The sequence below is a fragment of the Bos indicus genome, chromosome 3 (assembly GCF_029378745.1).
Source record: "Bos indicus isolate NIAB-ARS_2022 breed Sahiwal x Tharparkar chromosome 3, NIAB-ARS_B.indTharparkar_mat_pri_1.0, whole genome shotgun sequence".
In the NCBI taxonomy this organism is placed as follows: Eukaryota; Metazoa; Chordata; class Mammalia; order Artiodactyla; family Bovidae; genus Bos; species Bos indicus.
The window spans coordinates 830,998-852,597 of NC_091762.1; the positions used below are offsets into that span (position 1 = coordinate 830,998).

At 42.3% G+C, this 21,600-nt stretch overlaps 1 protein-coding gene and 1 long non-coding RNA gene across 4 annotated transcripts in view; one reads left to right on the forward strand and one right to left on the reverse strand.

Moving 5' to 3' along the window:
- LOC139180436 (uncharacterized) overlaps positions 1 to 13,540 on the reverse strand; it is a 39,654-nt gene extending 26,114 nt beyond the window's left edge. Inside the window, exon 1 of the long non-coding RNA XR_011564703.1 lies at positions 13,272 to 13,540. This is a non-coding gene — a long non-coding RNA (uncharacterized lncRNA). The remainder of the gene's footprint in view (positions 1 to 13,271) is intronic.
- The window catches only part of ADCY10 (adenylate cyclase 10), a 91,390-nt gene that overhangs the window by 10,783 nt on the left and 59,007 nt on the right, over positions 1 to 21,600 (forward strand). For 2 of the 3 annotated variants that reach the window (XM_019986393.2, XM_070782219.1), the window contains exons 3-11: positions 683 to 787; positions 3,705 to 3,743; positions 3,946 to 4,089; positions 6,094 to 6,299; positions 8,210 to 8,306; positions 12,361 to 12,449; positions 14,910 to 15,101; positions 18,138 to 18,256; positions 19,468 to 19,544. In XM_019986393.2, coding sequence (XP_019841952.2) covers positions 683 to 787; positions 3,705 to 3,743; positions 3,946 to 4,089; positions 6,094 to 6,299; positions 8,210 to 8,306; positions 12,361 to 12,449; positions 14,910 to 15,101; positions 18,138 to 18,256; positions 19,468 to 19,544 — 1,068 coding nt within the window. The remainder of the gene's footprint in view (positions 1 to 682; positions 788 to 3,704; positions 3,744 to 3,945; positions 4,090 to 6,093; positions 6,300 to 8,209; positions 8,307 to 12,360; positions 12,450 to 14,909; positions 15,102 to 18,137; positions 18,257 to 19,467; positions 19,545 to 21,600) is intronic. The other variant, XM_070782226.1, reaches the window with a different exon arrangement.

Sequence of the window (21,600 nt, forward strand, 5' to 3'; positions counted from 1 at the left end):
AAAAGGGATGTTTAATGTGGGTGAACAGTAGGTTTGCATGAAATCACAAACAGTGCTTGACTGCAGAGTAGGGGTGCTGCTTCAGAGTTTTTGTGCTGTTATTGCAAATATTCCCACTGAGAAGACAGGAGGGAGGACCTGGCTTATGGACCTGGCTCCCTCTCATCTTCCTTTGCCTGGCATGTCCAGTGATGGGCAAATCTTTAAGATGCCTAAGTCCTGGGCCTGGTACTTCAGGCTCCACTGTCCCTGTCCCAACTTCACTGACTCAGCCTCCAAGGCCTACACCATCCCAGGCAAAATTGACCTCTGGAAATGATCTCTCTGATGTTCTTTACAGCTTAAGAGGAAACCTACCATCTCTTCAGAAGTCATAGAACTTTATGTGTTTTCATTATCATGAAATGGAAGTTCTATACCCAGTTAAAACTGAAGTCACCCCTGTTCACGTTGGGAAGTTAGGAGGGAAGAGTTATCTGGTGCCTTTCCTTGACCCCTAAGATAATAAATATAGATAGAGGAGACCCAATATCTGACACTTGGCCTGCCACAAAGATCATTTAAAAGAAACACTGCCAGTTCTTAAAAGCTGAGGCCCATTGCTAGCGAGTGTGGTCCTCTTCTCCTGACACTGTTTGGTTCCTCCAAGCACCCAAGGAAACGAGCTGCACAATTGTTCCAGGTTTTACTGCAATGACTGAGAAGTTCAGCACAGCCATGTACATGGACCGAGGGGCTGAGCAGCTGGTGGAAATCCTCAACCACTACATAAGTGCAATAGTGGAGAGTAAGTGTTTCTGACTTAAGCATATGCATTGTTTTCTGTATTTGGTGGTTACAACCTGAGAGACTACTGTTGCTTAGTACTCTTCATTGTCTCCATGAAATGTGTATGAAACCAGTCTTTTTTGAAATATAAGATAGTACAAGTGAAGGAATGTAATCAAATCTCACTAACACAGACTGAGGGATTAGTTTTGTATTAGTTACAAGACTAAATTAGAGATTACTTTGAAAAGAAGTATAGTAGTAATACTTTCGGAGAAGGCGATGGCACCCCACTCCAGTACTCTTGCCTGGAAAATCCCACGGACAGAGGAGCCTGGTGGGCTGCAGTCCATGGGGTCGCTAAGAGTCGGACACAACTGAGCAACTTCACTTTCACTTTTCACTTTCATGCACTGGAGAAGGAACTGGCAACCCACTCCAGTGTTCTTGCCTGGAGAATCCCAGGGACGGGGGAGCCTGGTGGGCTGCCGTCTATGGAGTCATGCAGAGTCGGACACAACTGAAGCGACTTAGCAGTAATACTTTTAGTTATGTTCAATAACTCCAAAAAGCTAGCATCAGTATAACTCAAACACAGTCATTAAGAGGATATGTTATAAATGTTGTTGTTGTTCAGTCACTAAGTTGTGTCAGGCTCTTTGTGACCTCATGGACTGCAGCACATCAGGCTTTCCTGTCCTTCACTATCTCCTGGAATTTGCTCAAACTCATGTCCATTGAGTTTGTCTTGCCATCCAACTGTCTCATCTTCTGTTACCTGCTTCTCCTCCTGCCTTCAATCTTTCCCAGCATTAGGATCTTTTCCAAAGAGTCAAGTCTTTGCATCAGGTGGCCAAAGTATTGGAGCTTCAGCTTCAGCATCAGTCCCTCCAATGAATATTCAAGGTTGATTTTCTTTACAATTGACTAGTTTGATCTCCTTGCAGTCCAAGGGACTTTGAAGAATCTTCTCCAGCACCATAATTTGAAAGCATCAATTCTTCAGCACTCAGCCTTCTTTATGGTCCAACTTTCACATCGGTACATGACTATTGGAAAAACCATAGCTTTGACTGTATGAACCTTTGTTGGTGAAGTGATGTCTCTGCTTTTTAATATGCTATCTAGGTTTGTCATAGCTTTTCTTCCAAGGAGCAAGCATCTTTTAATTTCATTGTATGAACAGATGAATGATTTATAATCCACTTGTCAGTAATTTATGTCCTAATAATGGATTCTGAAGTACTTACTGATGACTGAAAAGTTTGATCTCCTTTTCAACCTCTGCCTACCACTTGTTTGCATTATTAATTTGAACTATGCGTGAAGAAAAGGATTTATTCTTTTAAGGTAAGTCCTGCTGCTGCTGCTGCTAAGTCACTTTAGTCATGTCCGACTCTGTGCAACCCCATAGGCGACAGCCCACCAGGCTTCCCCCTCCCTGGGATTCTCCAGGCCTAGGTCTAGTCTATTATCAAGGTCTGAGTTTCCTTGTAATACCTTAATATCACCCACTAGACAACACTAGACAACTCACAGTGTCCCTATGAGGGACAGGGTGGCCTGGTGTGCTGCAGTCCATGGGGTCACAAAGAGTTGGACATGACTGAGCAACTAAATAACAACAACAATAACAGCAGACAACACTTCAGTTCAGTTCAGTTCAGTTCAGTCGCTCAGTTGTGTCCAACTCTTTGCGACCCCATGAATCGCAGCACGCCAGGGCTGCCTGTCCATCACCAACTCCTGGAGTTTGCCCAAACTCATGTCCATTGAGTTGGTGATGCCACCCAGCCATCTCATCCTCTGTTGTCCCCTTCTCCTCCTGCCCCCAATCCCTCCCAGCATCAGGGTCTTTTTCAATGAGTCAACTCTTCGCATCAGGTGGCCAAAGTATTGGAGCTTCAGCTTCAGCATCAGTCCTTCCAATGAACACCAGGACTGATCTCCTTTAGGATGGACTGATTGGATCTCCTTGCTGTCCAAGGGACACTCAAGAGTCTTCTCCAAAACCACAGTTCAAAAGCATCAATTCTTCAGCGCTCAGCTTTCTTCATAGTCCAACTCTCACATCCATACATGACCACTGGAAAAACCATAGCCATGACTAGATGGACCTTTGTTGGCAAAGTGATGTCTCTGCTTTTGAATATGCTATCTAGGTTGGTCATAACTTTCCTTCCAAGGAGTAAGCGTCTTTTAATTTCATGGCGGCAGTCACCATCTGCCGTGATTTTGGAGCCCAAAAAAATAAAGTCTGACACTGTTTCCACTGTCTCCCCATCTATTTCCCATGAAATGTTGGGACCAGATGCCATGACACTTAGTCCTCATTAAAAGCAGAAATCTACAGTTTTCTAGTTCCTTTTTGCATTGCACTTAGCACTTTTCAATGTTGCAAAAATAAGAAGAGAAATACCTGTTTATGTCATAAAGCCTAAATAAACAAAATGCAAGTTGGTGATAAAATTCAAATTGACCATAGCTGTGGTTTTTTGTTTTTCAGTTCTTATGGAGTCCTGTCATTCGTGCACTCATCCACCCTCAGTCAAGCCCTGACTCATAACACACACAGATCAATAAAGAGCATTTCATTATCATGGGAGGAGGGTAGCTGTCCTCAGGCCTCATGAGAAATCCTAACTTCTACTTTCCATTCACAGAAACAGAGCAGGTACATACTCCAGCTCACTGTTATTCTTGTCTGAGCCTTGGGTTTAAATGCCTTGTCTGAGAAGACATCTTTAGTATAAACCTATCTCTGAGATGCTCTTAACTTGACCTAATTTCTACCCCATTGTTGAAGGGTAGATTCTTTTTATTGGCTTTCAGAAACCAAAGTTATGCTGTACACATGAAACTTTCATAAAATAAGAGAAAGAAAGAAAAAAAAAAAACAGAGTTTCATTTCACCTTATTTTCTTTTTTTCCCTCAGAAGTGTTGATTTTTGGAGGAGACATCTTAAAATTTGCAGGTATGAGGGCTTACTGAGACGGCAGGGGTAAGAAAGGAGTGCCAAGGCTCCTATACTCTGACAAAGGAGACATCTCAGAGAGAGCAGCAGGTAGCAGTGGGTAGAGGAATGTTTGAAGACTAAGTTTCTGTACGGATTTCATGCAAAACAGAGTGGAACCCCAGGGCAGGTCAGGAGCCCCCAATGTGTCTGTCTTTTCAAGGTGATGCACTGCTAGCCCTGTGGAAGGTGGAGAGAAAGCAGCTGAAAAACATCATCACAGTGGTCATTAAATGTAGCCTGGAGATTCACGGATTGTTTGAGACCCAGGAGTCTGAAGAAGGCCTGGATATCCGAGTCAAGATAGGTAAGCTTTGGTTGTCCAGTAGTTAAGACAGTCCAGTAGTTAAGAAACTGCACTCCCAATGCAGGGACGACTGGTTTGATCCCTGATCTGGGAATTAAGGATCTCTCTCTCTATATATATAGAGAGAGAGAGAGACATATATGTAAGCTTTTGAGAAAGAGATGCTATAGCAGTTTGAACATGGGTCCTAACTCCTGAGGAATCGCCCCTCTAAAGAGAAAACAGTGGAACATCATGACTCAGGCCCACCATCAGGTCATGAACTTTGACTAACCTGAAGGTGAATTTTGGTTTCCTCATTTACCAGTTAAGAGAACTCCTAATATCCACCTCATAACTCTTACAAAAAGTAAATTTGAATGGTTAGAATAGTACCTGGCACAACCACTCCACAAAATACTCTTTATCATTACTATTGCTGTTATTAGGTCTTGCTGCTGTCAACAATGATTATTATTAAGCACAGTAGGGAGCAGCTTGTGATTACATAGATTCAACAACGTATTAGGACTAGTCCTCCTCTACTTCATAAGACTCATGTGCAAGAAAAGCTTAAAAGGTCAGCCTGCAACACAGCTCCACTTAATAGAGGGCTTCTTAAATTCATACATACAATAACGATCACCTGTATTTCCATATTGTACTGCAGACATTACTCAGTGTCACTTCTGCTTCACCACAGTCCTGAGGTATAGGCAGTGTGGGATCTATTTCACAGGTGGGAAATGAAATTCTGATAGGTATGAATGATGAGTTACAGCTGGTGCTATTGGTATTCATGTCTACCTAACTGTAAACTTTAGAATTCTTGAATATCAGAGGTGATAAGAAGATGGATCAGGGGTTATCCAGTTAACTGCTCTCAGCTTTCTTTAGGTCAGCAGTCCCAAAATTTTTAGCACCAGGGACTGGTTTTGTGAAAGACAATTTTTCCACGGACTGGCTTGGGGGGATGGTGGTTTCGGGATGATTCAATTGCATTACATTTATTGTAGACTTTATTTCTATTATTATTACATCAGCTCCACCTCAGATCATCGGGCTTTAGATCCCAGAGATTGAGGACCTCTGCTTTAGGTTATTCAAATTTTCCAAGATTTTTAAATCTTCTGTTAAAAAAAAATCAAATTTGTTGTAATACTAAATATTTCTTTCCAAGTTACCACCTAGAGAGTTTTGATGTATTATTCTTCTTGAAAAATGATGGGGACCCTTCAGGTGCATACTTAATGGCTATTAAAGAAGAAGTACCAGTATCTTTTAACCAGCCTAGGCATCCATGTACTTCAGAGGAAAAACAGACCCCCTGTAATATGTATATATCAGGGGGATTCAGTCTTGACAAAGTAGCACATCAGAGCAAAGATAAAAAACAACCTTTGATTATGTTAATTATGGTAATTTAAAAGAACTGTGTATCACAGCTCATTTACACATACATTTTTTACACGTCATATTTTAAAACATTCTGTCTTCTGTTGTTTTGGTACCAAAATCTTCAGCTCCCAACCTAAAAACAACTAGAAGACACAGTCTTGGGATGGAACACTCAACGGTCAAAATACCTGCTCATTTCTCCAACCTTTTCTTGTCTATCTGTTGCCTGAAATTTCACCCTATTACTTTTTAACTAGAACCTCATCTCTGATAAAATGCAAATCTTTCCCAAACAGAAGTCATTAAAATTGTCCTCTGTATAAATAAGAAGAAGTTTGAAGTATGAATTGAAGAAAAAATAAAATAACTTTCTTTGAGGAGTGATATGGCCATCTAGGGAGCTAAATGTCACAAAAAGGTGGAAAATAAGTAGCTAATTTTCTAGATTCCAGAGCAAAGGTGTTTGGGAAGGCCTGGGCCCAGAAGAGACATTCACTGATTTCTATACAAAATTTTAGAGACTAGACTTTTCTCTGAGATGCTCAAGATTCTGATTGTCCGAGAAGCCATGCTGCTGGGGACTAAGCCAAAACTTCTCATGCAAACCCTTGCTTGCCTTCCTGCCAGGACTGGCTGCTGGCCACATCAGCATGTTGGTCTTTGGAGACGAAACTCGAAACTACTTTTTGGTGATTGGTCAGGCCGTAGATGACGTGCGCCTCGCGCAGAACATGGCACAGGTGAATGACGTCATTCTATCCCCAAACTGCTGGCAGCTCTGTGACAGGAGCATGATTGAAATTGAGAGGATTCCAGATCAGAGAGCAGTTAAGGTAGGTGTGATGCTGCTACTTGTCCAAAGTTCTGCCAGTCCATGCCAGGGGCCTCCTGTCAGAAAAGCCACTGGTTCTATGAAGCTGGCAACTTGGATGGGGTCAGTCTGGGATAGATTGAAAAGTATTAGCCCAGGACATCTCCTCTGGGAGGAACCAAGCCTAGTGAGTTCAAGAGGAAGTGATCAGGCTTTTCTGTGGTAAATAAAGATGTGGAATTTGGGTATGGAGGCCTTTGGTGGGACTAGTGCCCTTGTTTAATGAAAAATTTCCTGGCTATTCCCTGGGAGCAGAGGGTTGTACAATAGTTTTGGGGGCTGCCATTCGCCCTCAAGTTCTCTCCTCAACACTCCTAACTCAATGCAAGTAATCACAGAGGATGAGAACTGGAGGCGAGCAGGGACAGCAAAGACTATGGAGGGAAAAGAATTTTCCCTGAGCCCTGCCTAGCAGAAAACACTGTAGTTAAGTTGAAGCTGGACTATAAGCAGAACTGTCCCTGGGATATAGCCAATGAGAGAAAGGAAGGAGAGCTCTGCTGCTAACTGAACCAGCAACAGGACCATTTGGCAGATGGAAAGAATAGATGGTGAATGCATGAAGTTGCCGGCAAAGATGAGAACCCCAAACCATGCCCTATGCATCAGTCTACTCCCCTCCTAGCCTCCCCGACTCACTCTTCCAGTAATACACATCATGGCTGCATGACCTAGCTGGCTGATAGCAATGCCCCTGCTCCCCCATCTTCTTCGATCATTACTTATATCTTCAAAATTTGTTTTTAATTTTTAAACTTAGACTCACAGCAAAGTTCAGAAACAATAGAGTGTTTCCATATATCCATTAGCCAGCTTCCACAAATGTTAACATTCTTCATAACCAGAGTGCAATAGTCAAAACCTGAAAAGTGACATTGGTAAAGTATCATTTCAGTTCAGTTCATTCGCTCAGTCATGTCTGACTCTGCGACCCCATGAATCGCAGCACGCCAGGCCTCCCTGTCCATCACCAACTCCCAGAGTTCACTCAGACTCACATCCATCGAGTCAGTGATGCCATCCAGCCATCTCATCCTCTGTCGTCCCCTTCTCCTCCTGCCCCCAATCCCTCCCAACATCAGAGTCTTTTCCAATGAGTCAACTCTTCACATGACTATTCACTAATTAAAGGCCTTGTTTGGATTTCACCTGTTTTCCCACTAATGTCCTTCGTGAGTTTTCCAGGATTCTATCCATGATCTCACACTGCACTGTTATTTTTAACTTAGTCTCCTGCAATCTGTAAAACAGTTTTTCCTTGTCTTTTATGATCTTGACACTTAACATGAGTATTAATCAGTTATTTTGGTGTATGTTCCTTGATTTTGTTTTGCCTGATAGTTTCTCATTATTGGACTAAAGGTTATCCATTTTTGGAGGCAAAAATATTAAGGAAATAAGGTTGTGCCATTCTCTATGTATCATATCTTGGAGTTGATGATCTTGGTACAAATTTTATTAGTGGTGATGTTCCTAATACCTTTTGGGGCATCAGCACCTTTTGTCCTTTTACACTTGTAAGAAAGAAATGGTATGCAGTTTAACCAAGTATTATTTCAATTAAAATATTGTAAAGTGATAAGAAAAAAAAGAAGAAACTTATAAGAGTGGAAGAGTATACAGGTTTGTTCCCTGGAATGGCCTGCTGTGTATATACTGAAGATTGAGATCTTAATGACTAATCAGAGATATTTTTAATGTAATTACATGCAAATTAAAGCTCTCCACTGTTTAAGTATGCCAGTGTCTGATTATCATGTCTGGGACATTCAACACCCTGCCCTTTCTGTTGAGAAATTATATTCAAAGGACCAGGAAACCCTCAGAATAACCAAAAACGTCTCCCTTTCTCTCTCTCTTTTTTTAATTTAGGTTAATTTCTTAAAACCACCCCCTTCTTTTAACTTTGATGAATTTTTCACAAAGTGTATGGCTTTCATGGATTATTATCCTTCTGGTGACCACAAAAGTAAGTACCCTCTATACTCAAGAGCCATTGCCTCTGCCAGTGGTCCATAGGGTCTTGTACCAATGCCAAGGGCCCCATTACAAGTGCTTGGTTTCTTCCATTCAGCTCACAGTCCTGCAGCATACAAAGGGGGCCTCCTTCCCATCCCCACAATAGCTGTTCTAAGTAAAGCCTTCCTTCGGTCCTGGGCCTCTCTCTTGGCAATGACTCGTTCCCCTCATCTTCCAAGCATTTGCAAGTCTTCTCCATGATAAAAGGAAGAAAAAAAAAACCCTATGACTCCTACTTTTCCCTTCTAACATTCAACACCAAACTTCTCAAGGGTAACCTGTATGTCTCTACCTCTTCTTCTATCCTCTCTTTTATTTATTCACCCAATTAGCATTGATTACATGCACCTTGAGGTGGGGGTGGAGAGCATGTGTTCACCTACTTGTCAGTCTTGAGTCCCTGACATGTAGCTTCTGTCCACTTTTCCCCCTGTCTCCTAGGACCGTTTATGTCAAGGTGTTAATAGCCATCAACTTACCAAACCAGCTGACCTCTCTTCAGGCCTCATAACTAGATGATTGGCTTTAGTCTCTTTTCTAGGTATTATCTTCTCCTCGTTCCTTGAGTTCAAGAATATTATTTCCTAGTTTTGCTTTTACCCCTCAAACTACCCATTTTCAGTTCCTGTTCTATTCCTTGAATGTTGATGATTCCAGGAATCTGTCCTGGACTGTCTGGTCTTCTCTACCCGTGTTTTGTGGACCCATTAATCTATGCTGGATTTCCCTATGACTGCAGCTGGGCTGGGACTAGTGTGAGGAATGCAGGACAATTTGGTGATAACAAACTTTAGTACTTCATGAAGTAGACAACCTTCTGCAAAATGGTGTGGAAGGCAAGAAGTAAAGAGTAAAGAACAAGGAAAGGCTAAAGAGTAAAGAACAAGGAAGAGACAAACAAAGTATCTGATTGGCTGGGGTCATATAGTCAGTCTTGTTTGGGGGAAGAAGGCTGGGAGTTGGCTAGGCATTTAGGGATTGGCTGACTATGGTGATTGCATTTCTGGTTAAGTGGAGTGTTTACTGGGACACAAAAATTAATCTAAGTCTTGGTTTGCTGACATGGCATGCTGGATATGGAGCAGCTTGTCCTGGGCCTAGAAATTTATTTCAACAATGTCTCAATTCTATGCTACTTATCTTTCTCTGAAACTGTTCCTTTATCCAGACTAGAAACTTCAGAAACATCTTTGAAACATTCTTCTTTGTCACCATTTTTGTGTAGGTCTTGAATATTTTGAACATCGCAAATTTAGACTGTAATTTTACAAAACTGCGATAGGTAATGGGATGAGAGGAGTGCTCAGGGGAACTGTAGGCAAATTGACCAGGAAAGGCCAAGAACCCAAACGCTCTAAGGATGGAGAAAATCTAGTGATAGACGCCTTGAACTGTACCTCATCCCATCTCCTAGATCTTAATCATGCCTTCAATAACTTACTTGGGGCTCTGCAATACCACAGTGTAATTCTGTTACTAACTACCTGGAGTTAGCACAGAGAGGTGGAGTCTTCCATAGGACGTCTCTTATCACCAGCTACAAGCTCTGAGATTAGTAAGTCACCAGCACTTCTGACCAACTGGCTACAAATCCAAGGGTTCTCACAATGCTCTCAAGTTCAATAATTCACCATAATAACTAACAGAACTCAGGAAAGTACTATGCTTATAATTATGGTTTTATTGTAAAGAATACAAATGAGGACCAGGATTGTACTGGTCTCTGAACACATAGGATGAGGTCTGGGAGAGTCCCAAATATGAAGCTTCTTGATTGTCAGGACACATCACGCTCCTTGCACATCAAAGTATTTACCAGCCAGGGAAGCAGAGGTTCACATATTTTATTGGTGGTTTATTAAGTAGGCATGTACTATGAAAAACTGGCCTCATAGTGAAAAGGGAAAGCGTTAGATGTTCAGTCCTGTCTGTCTCTTTTCGACCCCATGGACTGCCTGCCAGGTTCCTCTGTTCATGGAATTCTCCAGGCAAGAATACTGGAATGCGTAGCCATTCCCTTTCCCGGGAGATCTTCCAGACCCAGGGATTGAACTTGGGTCTCCTGCATTGCAGATAGATTCTTTACCATCTGAACCACCAGGGAAGCCCCATTGGGCTTATAATTGAACTAAATCTCCAGCCCCTTTTCCCTCCTCAGATGTCATGAAGGTTGGCCCTTAACACCTAGTTCAAAGCCACAACCCTCTTAACACATGCTTGGTCTTTGCAGATAGACCCCTATCCTGAGTCATCACATTAGCATAAATTCAGGTGTGGTCCCAAGGACCCACCAGGAATAACAGAGACAGTTTCATTATCTGGGAAATTCCAAAGATTTAAAAGTTACTCTGGTATCAGAAGCAAAGACCGGCCAAATTCCTTATTATTTGTCTCTTTCCTGGTAGCTTGGACGGTAAAGCGTCTGCCTACAATGCGGGAGACCTGCGTTCGATCCCTGGGTTGGGAAGATCCCCTGGAGAAGGAAATGGCAACCCACTCCAGTATTCATGCCTGGAAAATCCCATGGACAGAGGAGCCTGCTGGGCTACAGTCCATGGGATCACAAAGAGTCAGACACGACTGAGCGACTTCTCTTCACTTCATGAGTCCCTTGGATAACAAGATCAAAAGGAATCAACCCTGACTATCCATTGAGAGGACTGATACTGAAGCTCCAGTACTTTGGCCACCTGATGTGAAAACCCTGATGCTGGGAAAAAGATTGCAGGCAGGAGAAGGGTGAAGGACAAGGAAGCCTGGCATACTGCAATCCATGGGGCTGCAGATAGTCGGATACAACTGAGCAACTGAACAACAAATAACCTTTGTTGCCATAATCGTCTAGACCTTTACAATGCCTGCTCTCTTCCTGAGGTCTTTGCTTCTCTCCACAGTCTGCTCAGCGTCATTTCTTATTAATCTCCAATACTCACATGGGGGCTCATGCCAGTTTAGTCTTTACCAATTCTTTAACATACTCTGCTCATTCTTGACTTTAATCTACATCTGCTGGGCATGGATCCTTCTAGTAAAAAGCTACAAGTTATTCAAGATTCAGTAAAATTCCTAGTTCTCCTTTTAACCCTTTTCTGATTAAACCAGTTTATCTAGACCATTGATTTCTCTGAACGTCTCTGGTCTTTATAATCTATTAGTCCATTTGGTCTTTTTTGTATTTAACTTTTCTATACATATTATACTTGAATGTGTGTTAAGTGCCTCCAGGAAAAACTCAGTTTCCTAAGAACTTTTTATTCCCACACAGTGCCTAGCACAGCATTTAAAATATACTAGGTTTTGAATACATTCAATACAAACATTTGCTCCCCAATTTGTATCCTTTTCAGACTCCCCTGTTATTTTTCATCTTTTTCACATTATCATTATTGTATTCCCTGCTGAAAGCCTATCATAATTTCTTTCCATTATTTTTTGATTTCTTCAAATAGAGTATGGAACAATCAACCATTATAGTGAAAATAATCATAGAGATGATGAAAGACTAGTGCTTTTTTTCCTGGATGAGGAAATAAGAGTCAACCAGGGCAGTGAAGTGACTTGTCCAGAGTCACACAGCAAGTTGGTATCAAACTTGGGATCAGAAGCCAGTCTCCTAAATCTTACTCGTGCTGCTCTTTCAACTCAATCATCCCCTGCATTGTGTCAGCATTGTCCTCCATTATCATCCCCTCATCTGTTTATTCCCATTACCTGTGACAATACTTTTAGCTCAAGTATAGAGGTGAAAGTCTCCTTAAGTTCTGAAGTGTGATGACATTTAGCACAGGGTTTTGAGCTACATGCAACTGAATTTTGGGAAATCCTCAACTTCTGAGAACGTCTCATTGGCTTTCCCTTGGCCCTATTTGGCCATGAAGTAGCCCAGAGTTTTCTGACCAAACGGTGAAGACCACTGCCCAAGGGAATGGGGACTGGGAGGCACCTCTCTCCCACATTGCAGAGCCAAGCTTCCCTTTCTGATCCTACCTCTCCTGCCCTCTTAGACCTCCTGAGGCTTGCTTGCATGCTAGAGTCTGATCCTGAACTGGAGTTGTCCCTACAAAAGTATGTGATGGAAAGCATATTGAAGCAGGTATTTTAATAATTTAATTTATTGACTTTTAGGGTGTCAGAGATCTTGGACAGCTGCTAAGATCAAGAAAATCAGCAGCTTGTAAAATGTTTCATTGGAATAGAAAAGGTGGGACTGACATTCTCCGTGTGTTCAAATCAGAATGTTTTTAAGAATTAAAGGCGGCATTACTCATAATTACACTGTGACAACAGGGGTAAACTGGCCTTATACAACTGGGCAAACTGAAAGTGTCTCAAGCATATAAGAACACGTCACACACACACGAAAAAGAGCATGTCACATGTCCTTTCTACACGTCACATAGCAAGTGAATGATACTGTTTCTCTTGTCACTTGAATTATATCTTAAGCTTTGAAAGTTAATACAGATAATTAGAACCCTCAGAAGTACCTCCAGCCTTAGAGTTTTCCCTTTTCATTTGCTTGGATCTAGGTTCTTTCAAATGCATTAACTGTTCAAATTATAACTATTTCTCAGCACTCACCATATGCCAGACACTCTACTCTTTCATGTATTTATTCTTCACAATCCTTGGAAGATGTATTTATCCCTTATATATGAGAAAACAGAGACAGAATGATACCATGAACTTTACTGAGATTATAAAGAAATGTAGTTAGGATTTGAACCCTGTTTTCTCTGAACCCTACATTTCTTTCAGAGGCTGTATACATCCTCTCTAATACAATGCCTATTTTAATTCTTAATCTTGTCAAAATGCAGTTATGTCCTAAAGGAAATATTTGTGGGATAAGCCTGATCTGTGGGCAGCTGCCTTCACAGTGTGGGTTGAAGAGCTGTCAGAATGCCCCCCGTACCTCTCATTCAGTTGAGAAACACTCCCTCTGCTGCTGCTGCTGCTGCTGCTGCTAAGTCGCTTCAGTGGTGTCCACCTCTGTGCGACCCCATAGACGGCAGCCCAAGAGGCTCCCCTGTCCCTGGGATTCTCCAGGCAAGAACACTGGAGTGGGTTGCCATTTCCTTCTCCAATGCATGAAAGTGAAAAGTGAAAGTGAAGTTGCTTAGTCATGTCCGACTCTTAGCGACTCCATGGACTGCAGCCTACCAGGCTCCTCCACTCATGAGATTTTCCAGACACTCCCTCTAGTGTCTGCAATTGTTGGCTTCTTTAAGGTTTTTGAAGCTCAAGAGAGCCATCCCACTCTTCCCCTCCCTCCCTCTAAGAGATAATATTATGCTTCTTCAGCTGCTACTAGTTGAGAGCAAGGTCTACAGGAAAGGGATATAAGAGAGGTTCTGTGAGTCACTGTGAAAATTGTGAGTAGGAATGACAACCATGGACTAAGCAACAATAGCTAGGGAGCTGAAAGGAGGCAAAAGACCAAGGTTTCACAGCTTTACTAAGGTCTGTCCTTGGACTTAGCAAACAAAGATGTGGTTGAATTTTTCAAACCAAAACTCAGAATACATGGCCTGGTGGAATAATTTAATTTCTTTAACATGTTTAGTATTATGTATTTAATATTTATTACTTAAATTCATTTGAAAAATCAAAGAAAATGATCGTGTTGCCGAGTAAGAAATTATTAAATCATCTTTTATGAAAAGTACATGAAACCTCAGCTAGATAGGAAGCATGATTCCAAGATTCCCTATACACAATTTCCTTTTTCATCCAGAAGATGTGTTTCATATTTTCAATGGAGAATCTGACACTTTTGTGTTGTCTGGGGGAGAAAAAATGCAGTGCTTCTCCCCCATTGTTTTGTTATGTACTTAAATTTAACAAAATTCAGGGCTGATGATATAGGCAGGGATAATTCGGGAAAGACTCACCTTTCCTTTCCCTGTGCCTGTTTTGGATAGACTTGGAGTGAAGATGGGAGCTGAGTGAAATACAACACCAAAGACAGGCAAGGGGGCGCTACAAAAAGAAGTCCATAGATTTGGATTTTGTTTGCTACTGTTTTCCCATATGACTTGGAAAGTTTTCTTATCTCTCCGTCCCTCAATTATCTAATTAGTAAAATGAGGATAATGTAATTTTATTTCATTTGAGGATAAAGGAGGACGGAATATGGAAATATTCTGAAAAGTACCTTGCTATAAAATATTAGGTTGAATTATGCGGCATGCTCTTCTTATTCCTAAATTGTTGGAGAGCCAAAAGAAACAGCAGTTCTTTTATTGTCATGGCTCATATTGGCTGAGGGAGCTAGCAGTTGGGGCAAGGGAGTGGTGGCTGGGCAAAAATGAGCAGGCTTGTAAGTTCCTATTGGAAGAGATTTTGATAGTTCATTCCATTTCCATCTTTTTGACTTTCAGCTGGCTCTGCTGTGTTCTACCTCCCAACTTTGATAACTTCAGTTTCCCTAGAGAATCTCAAAAGGCTAGTTCCCTCCCAGTGATAATTTTGGGTGTGGTGGTGATGATATTGGGAGGAAATATCCACTGCCAAGGACACACGTTAAGGAAAGCTTCCCTCTAAATTACAGATTGATGACAAACAGCTTCGGGGTTATTTGTCTGAGCTTCGCCCAGTGACAGTTATGTTTGTGAACCTGATGTTTAAGGACCAAGATAAAGCAGAAGTCATAGGCTCAGCTATTCAGGATGCCTGCGTGCACATTAATTCTGTCCTGAGGGTCTTCCAAGGCCAAATCAACAAAGTCTTCATGTTTGACAAGGTAAATTTCCCACACTAAAGATGTGGAAACCTACCAATAATTTAAGATTAGCATTATGTCCGTGGATTTATGTCCATGGACGGGGGAGAAAGAGAAGGAATAGACATGTTTAACCTAGACCCCTCAGTCTTTATTTATAGTCTAATAACAGCCTACATGGTGGATGTGGTGCTCAATGTGTGCTAGGCATTGTTCTCCACACTTTTACATATATTCTTTCTTCACATGCCTGCTCTAAGTGGTAGGTATTATGTTATTGTCCCCATTTTACAGAAGAGGGTGTTTAGGTAAAGCTAAGGATAGTGAGACAAAATAAGATTAAGTGGTGGACTGGATTTTCAAACCCAGGTAGTGTGCCTTCTTGGTCTGTGCTCTTAACTACTGTATTCAACTAGCTTTTACTATATGTACATACATCTGGAATCCAGGGTATAATGAGTCTTCCAGAGATTTTTAGGTCAGTCTTCTAGTAACCATCATACCCTGCTGCTGCTGCTGTTCCTGCTAAGTCACTTCAGTCATGTCTGACTCTGTGCAACCCCATAGACGGCAGCCCACCAGGCTCCCCCGTCCCTGGGATTCTCCAGGCAAGAACACCGGAGTGGGTTGCCATTTCCCTCTCCAATGCATGAAAGTGAAAAGTGAAAGTGAAGTCACTCAGTCGTGTCCGACTCTAGTGACTCCATGGACTGCAGCCCACCAGGCTCCTTCGTCCATGGGATTTTCCAGGCAAGAGTACTGGGGTGGGGTGCCATTGCCCTCTCCACCTAGAAGCTGTAATTTCCTATAATCTCCATCTGCCATATTTTCACTTCCAGTTCCCCTTTCAGTTCCTTAATTGAGATGGGGTGGGGGTGTCACCTTTAGCTCTCAGTGTTTTCAATCTGCTCTTCATCTGTTCAGAGAAAAATGATGTGATAAATTATCATAGTAGTGCTCATGAGAATTGATTTCACCATCGCAGGTGTTTTTGTATTGTAAGAGCAGAGCACTTAATTACTGCTCCACACTCATTCACTCTCTAATTAAAAAAATACAGTGAGCATTGGTAGTGACGGAAAGCTAGGGCTGGGCTGCAGAGGTAAGAAACTCTCACAGGTTGTCACAGAACCAGGCAGAAATAATTAATTTTTGTATGAAAAAATACTCTGTTCTGTGGGAGTTCTGAGGCAACGGAGACCTCCAGTCCAGTGTAGTCTGATACTTTCTTCATATTCATTCATGAGTATCATCAGAAAAGAGCATAGACGCATAGAGAACAGTTTTTAGTGTCTTGCAGATACTCCAGACAATTCCTGGAGAGACAGTTCCTGGCTCCCACAGTTCCCAGCTGTGTGTCCTTAGCAAGTCATTGAACTTCTCTGAGACTTAGTTTGTTCCTATTTATTTTGTATAAAAATAGGGACGTTATTCAAATGAGGATAGTATTTGCCCAAAATGATTGTTGAAAGTTTTGAAAAATATGTGTGTGAAGCACCTGTTGTGATGCCCAATTCAAGTCAGCACTCAGCAGATGAGAGCTGCTAGTCTCACTGCAGCGTGAGATTTTGCCAAGCCACCAGGCAGAATTTCCAGGCAAAGCAAACCCACCAGTGCCCCAAAGGGGCTACCCTCTAGTCTCTTCACAGACCTGGATTCAGGGCTCCCCCCAACCCCCTGCTGCACCAATGTGACAACAGAACCTAGTGCCAATTAGAAGCTGACTCTCAGTCAGATTGGAGAAGGAAATGGCAACCCACTCCAGTATTCTTGCCTAGAAAATTCCATGGACAGAGGAGCCTGGTGGGCTACAGTCCATGGGGTCGCAAAGGGTCGGACATGAGTGCGTGACTGAGCACACTCAGTCCGATGGGCTTCCCAGGTGGTTCAGTGGTAAAGAGTCTGCCTGCCAAAGTAGGAGATGCAGGAGACTTTGATCCCCAAGTCGGGAAACTCCCATAGAAGAGGAAATGGCAACTCACTCCAGTATTCTTGCCTAGAAAATCTTGCGGACAGAGGAGCCTGGCAGGCAGAGTCAGACATGAGTTAGTGACTAAGCATGTACTTGGTCAGATTCTTTTTGCAGAGGGTTGAAGAAACTGAGGCATTTTATAGTTCTTTTGCACTTTATCAGGATATAACATACATAGACTCAAATTTTTACCCCATTGACTTTTATTCACTGTGCACTATTTTCTTACAGAAAACAGCATCTGAAGTCATTTTTTAAGGGACTAATAGTGAAAGTGCCAAACTTCAGAGTTTACTGTCTCTTTGAAAGAGTTAACTTTTTGCCAAGAAAAAACACTCCCAGCTTAAGCCTTTATCCTTAAGAAAAATGAATAATAACAATATCTGAAGAGAACTTTAGAGTTAATGAGGTGCATGTGTGTATATGTAAATATAACATACTAATTTTTCAGTAACATAACCAACCTCAGCAAGTCTAAGTTTTACCTGTATATAGATTGATAAACTGAAGTTCATAGAGTGTAACTGACTTGTTCAAGTTTCCACACTTGGGAAAGTGGCATGAGAACACATATTTTCTGATCCCAGAGCTGGTGCCTTTTGCTCTGTGCTGCTTTTGGACTTAAACTTAGGACTTTGCAACCCAAGACCTTGGCTACAGTAGAGAGTAGACAGGAGGGTACACTCTCAGGTTCTAGCCCTACTGTTGATGATGCAGGAGAAGTTATATAATGTTTGAAAGTGAAAGTGAAGTCGCTCAGTCGTGTCCGACTCTCTGCGACCCCATGGACTATAGCCTACCAGGCTCCTCTGTCCATTGGATTTTCCAGGCAAGAGTACTGGAGTGGGTTGCCATTTCCTTCTCTAGGGGATCTTCCAGACCCAGGGATTGAACCCAGGTCTCCCACATTGTAGGCAGACGCTTTACCATCTGAGCCACTAGGGAAAACATTGAAATAGGTATATATTTGATGAAATTTGTTTCAGAGAGTGAAAATTGCTGCCCGTCCTCCACTGGGCCATCTAAATGGTCCAGCTTAAAACTAACGGTCCACCAGTTGTGTTTGCTGCCTTTCTCCCTCACAGGGCTGCTCTTTTCTCTGTGTCTTTGGTTTTCCTGGGGAAAAGGCACCTGATGAAATCACTCATGCCTTGGAGAGTGCTGTGGATATATTTGACTTCTGCTCTCAGGTCCACAAAATCCGGTAGGTGTTGACCCTGATTCCATCTGATTCCTGACTCTGTTGTAGGATATAGGGAGACAGGACAAGGGTCAGGGAAGAGGAAGGCGGGAGACTGTCTTTCTGTCTACATTCATTATTTACTGAAGGTACAGGTAGGGTGAGCAAACCCAGCCCTGATGCAGTAGATGGGGGGATGGTTAAGGCCAGGTAGAAAAAGGATACCCCTAACAAATTCAAATGTACCAGAGAGGGTCTAACTGGATTGTCTCTCTATACTTCTGGCTTACTTCCTGGGAGAGGTCATACTCCAAACTATGTTGGAGACCTGAGATGATTTTTAATAACTAAGAGATAAAGTAAGTACTAGGGCTTCCTCATAGCTCAGTCGGTAAAGAATCTGCCTGCAATGCAGGAGACCCAGGTTTGATTCCTGGATTGGGAAGATCCCCTGGAGAAGGAAATGGCAACCCACTCCAGTATTCTAGCCTGAAGAATCCCATGGGTAGAGGAGCCTGGCAGGCTACAGTCCATGGGATTGCAAGAGTCGGACATGACGTAGTGACTAAACCACCACCACTGATCTGGTCTCAAGATGATCCACTAAGTCAAATTATTAAGATAATGTTTACATTTTTGACCCTGGCTGTCCAAGAGCCCAGTGCCCTCAGGCTCCCCCTGTGTACCCCAATAATCCTGACTTGTGGCCCACTCTGGTCTACTCCAACAGATACCAGCCTTTGCCCTAAGTATTCCATCTTCTCAGCCTCTAGTCATCTGTATATGCAACCATCTTCATGCATTAGAAAAGTTAGTTTTTGATGCCACATAGTTATTTCCTTTCGAAAAAATGACTTAGTTCTTTCTAGCAATCACAAAAGATAGTTAATTTTTTTTTTTTACAACCACAATCATTCTACATTGAAAGTACATTGGGGTGATGAGATTATTTTCCAGAAAAATAGCTCAGATGAATACTTAAAAGTAGCAGAAAAGTGAACTGAGTTATTACTTCTAAGAACTTAGTTCTCTATCTCAAACTGCCCTTCCTTTATGCCTCCAGGCCGTGTACAATGGCCCTAACCTAACTACAAAGGGAGGAGTGTTCTTTTTCGAAAACTCTTTCCTACCCCTCCCCCACCCCATTCATCACCGTGTCTCCACCCTCCCGGCCTTCTCTGTGTTCATTGTCTTTATCTCTTTCCCCACAACTCTCTTTTTCTCCCTGGAGCCAGCACTGTTTCCATTGGCGTGACCAGCGGGATTGTCTTCTGTGGAATCGTTGGACACTCTGTGAGGCACGAGTATACAGGTGTGCTGAACTAGCTTATGTCCATCTTTCTTTCAGCAGACATTGTGCCTTGCCACTGAACTGGGTGGGAGGAGGGAAAACAATTAGCGAGACATGGACCCTGTGCTCAAAGGTGTACAGTCTTCCAGATGAAACCAAGCCATATCGGTTGGTCCCTGGACACCTCCGTGATTACAAAATGTGTATTTCTGGGTCTATGATTGAGTATGAGAAATATGCAGTCTTTAGAGGGGAACCGTGGTAGGCCATGCTTCCCTGGTGGCTCAGATCGTAAAGAATCCACCTGCAATGAGGGAAACCTGGGTTTGATCCCTAGGTTGGGAAGATTCCCTGGAGGAGGGCATGGCAACCCACTCCAGTATTCTTGCCTGGAGAATCCTCATGGACAGAGGAGCCTGGCGGGTTACAACTCATGGGGTCACAAAAGAGTCGGACACAACTGACTGACTAAGCACACACACACAAATGGGAGGCCATAAGCTCAGGGAATGATGGGCCTTTATGTTAATTTCCTGTTAACATTAAACGATTATTCCTTTAAATTCCTGGGATAGATGAGGACTGATTCTTAAAATTATGAATATTGGCATTACTGAAAAATAGCACTAATCTCAAAAGTAAGTAGGTGTTATCTCAAGATTTCACTGCTCTTTCCTGTTCAATCCTATTAGGGTTTTAAATGCTCAGAAATAATACATTTAAAATACTGCATATATGTAAAATACTGAAACAATTATGTCTGAAGTAATACAACTCTGAGATTTTCTTCAAAATAATACAAGGTGGAGAGTGGATGGTTAATGGTTTGGGGGCCTGGGTAATAGATATGTAGACTCATGATACCATGTTTTATTGTATGGTCAAATTTCCCCATAATAAACTGGTTTTAAAAAATGAATATCTTAATCGGGAGTATTCAAGTTTATCTCAAAGTACAACATTTAATACCTAATTAGTAGTGGTATTAATTGAGGGCTTACTAGCAGCCCAGCACTTCACAAAGTTCTTTATGTGTATTAACTCATTAATCTCCATAAACTACCCTCTGAGAGAAGTACTGTTATCAACCCCACTTTACAGATATGAAAACTAAGGCATGGAAGAGTTTAAGTATTTTGCCTAAGTAATTTACACATAGTAGAGGTAGAGCTTAGATCCAAACCTGCATGGCCTGGTTGCAGAGTCTGTGCACTGCAGTGTACTACCTCTTGAAATATCCCCTAAATGAATCCTACAATTTACACCCCTTCCAGCCCTATTTACTTACTTTTACAAAATCAAATGAAGGCTCATGCACAGAAACATACAGACCCAATTTTGTGCCTCCTTTGGAGGTCAGTGGTCCGTGTCCAAGCTTACGTATATCTATCTTAAATAGCAGAAGATCAACTATACCTCATCTGAGAGCCCTCAGGCCCTGCTCACCATCCCACTTAAGAGAATCCTCTCCATATTCAAGGCCCTTCTAATCCTTGAGCAGATCATCCCCTTAGGCTCTCAGATGGCTAGTTAACTCCTGGTATATTCTAAAATGTGGTTTAGTTCCTAAGTTTTGTTATCCAACGCTTATAGCCGTTGGATATATGCTGCTGCTAAGTCACTTCAGTCGTGTCCGACTCTGTGCGATCCCAGAGACAGCAGCCCACCAGGCTCCGCTGTCCCTGGGATTCTCCAGGCAAGAACACTGGAGTAGGTTTGCCATTTCCTTCTCCAATGCATGAAAGTGAAAAGTGAAAGTGAAGTTGCTCAGTTGGGTCTGACTCTTAGTGACCCCATGGACTGCAGCCTACCAGGCTCCTCCGTCCATGGGATTTTCCAGGCAAGAGTACTGGAGTGGGGTGCCATTGCCTTCTCCGGGCTGTATATATGCTATATATATCCATGGGCTATAGCTGGCCAGGCTCCTGTCCATGGGATTTCCTAGGCAAAAATACTGGAGTGGATTGCCATTTCCTTCTCCAGGGGATCTTCCCAACCTAGGAATTGAACCCAGATCTCCTACATTGCAGGCAGATTCTTTACTGACTGAGCTATGAGGGAAGCCATTGGCTAAAGC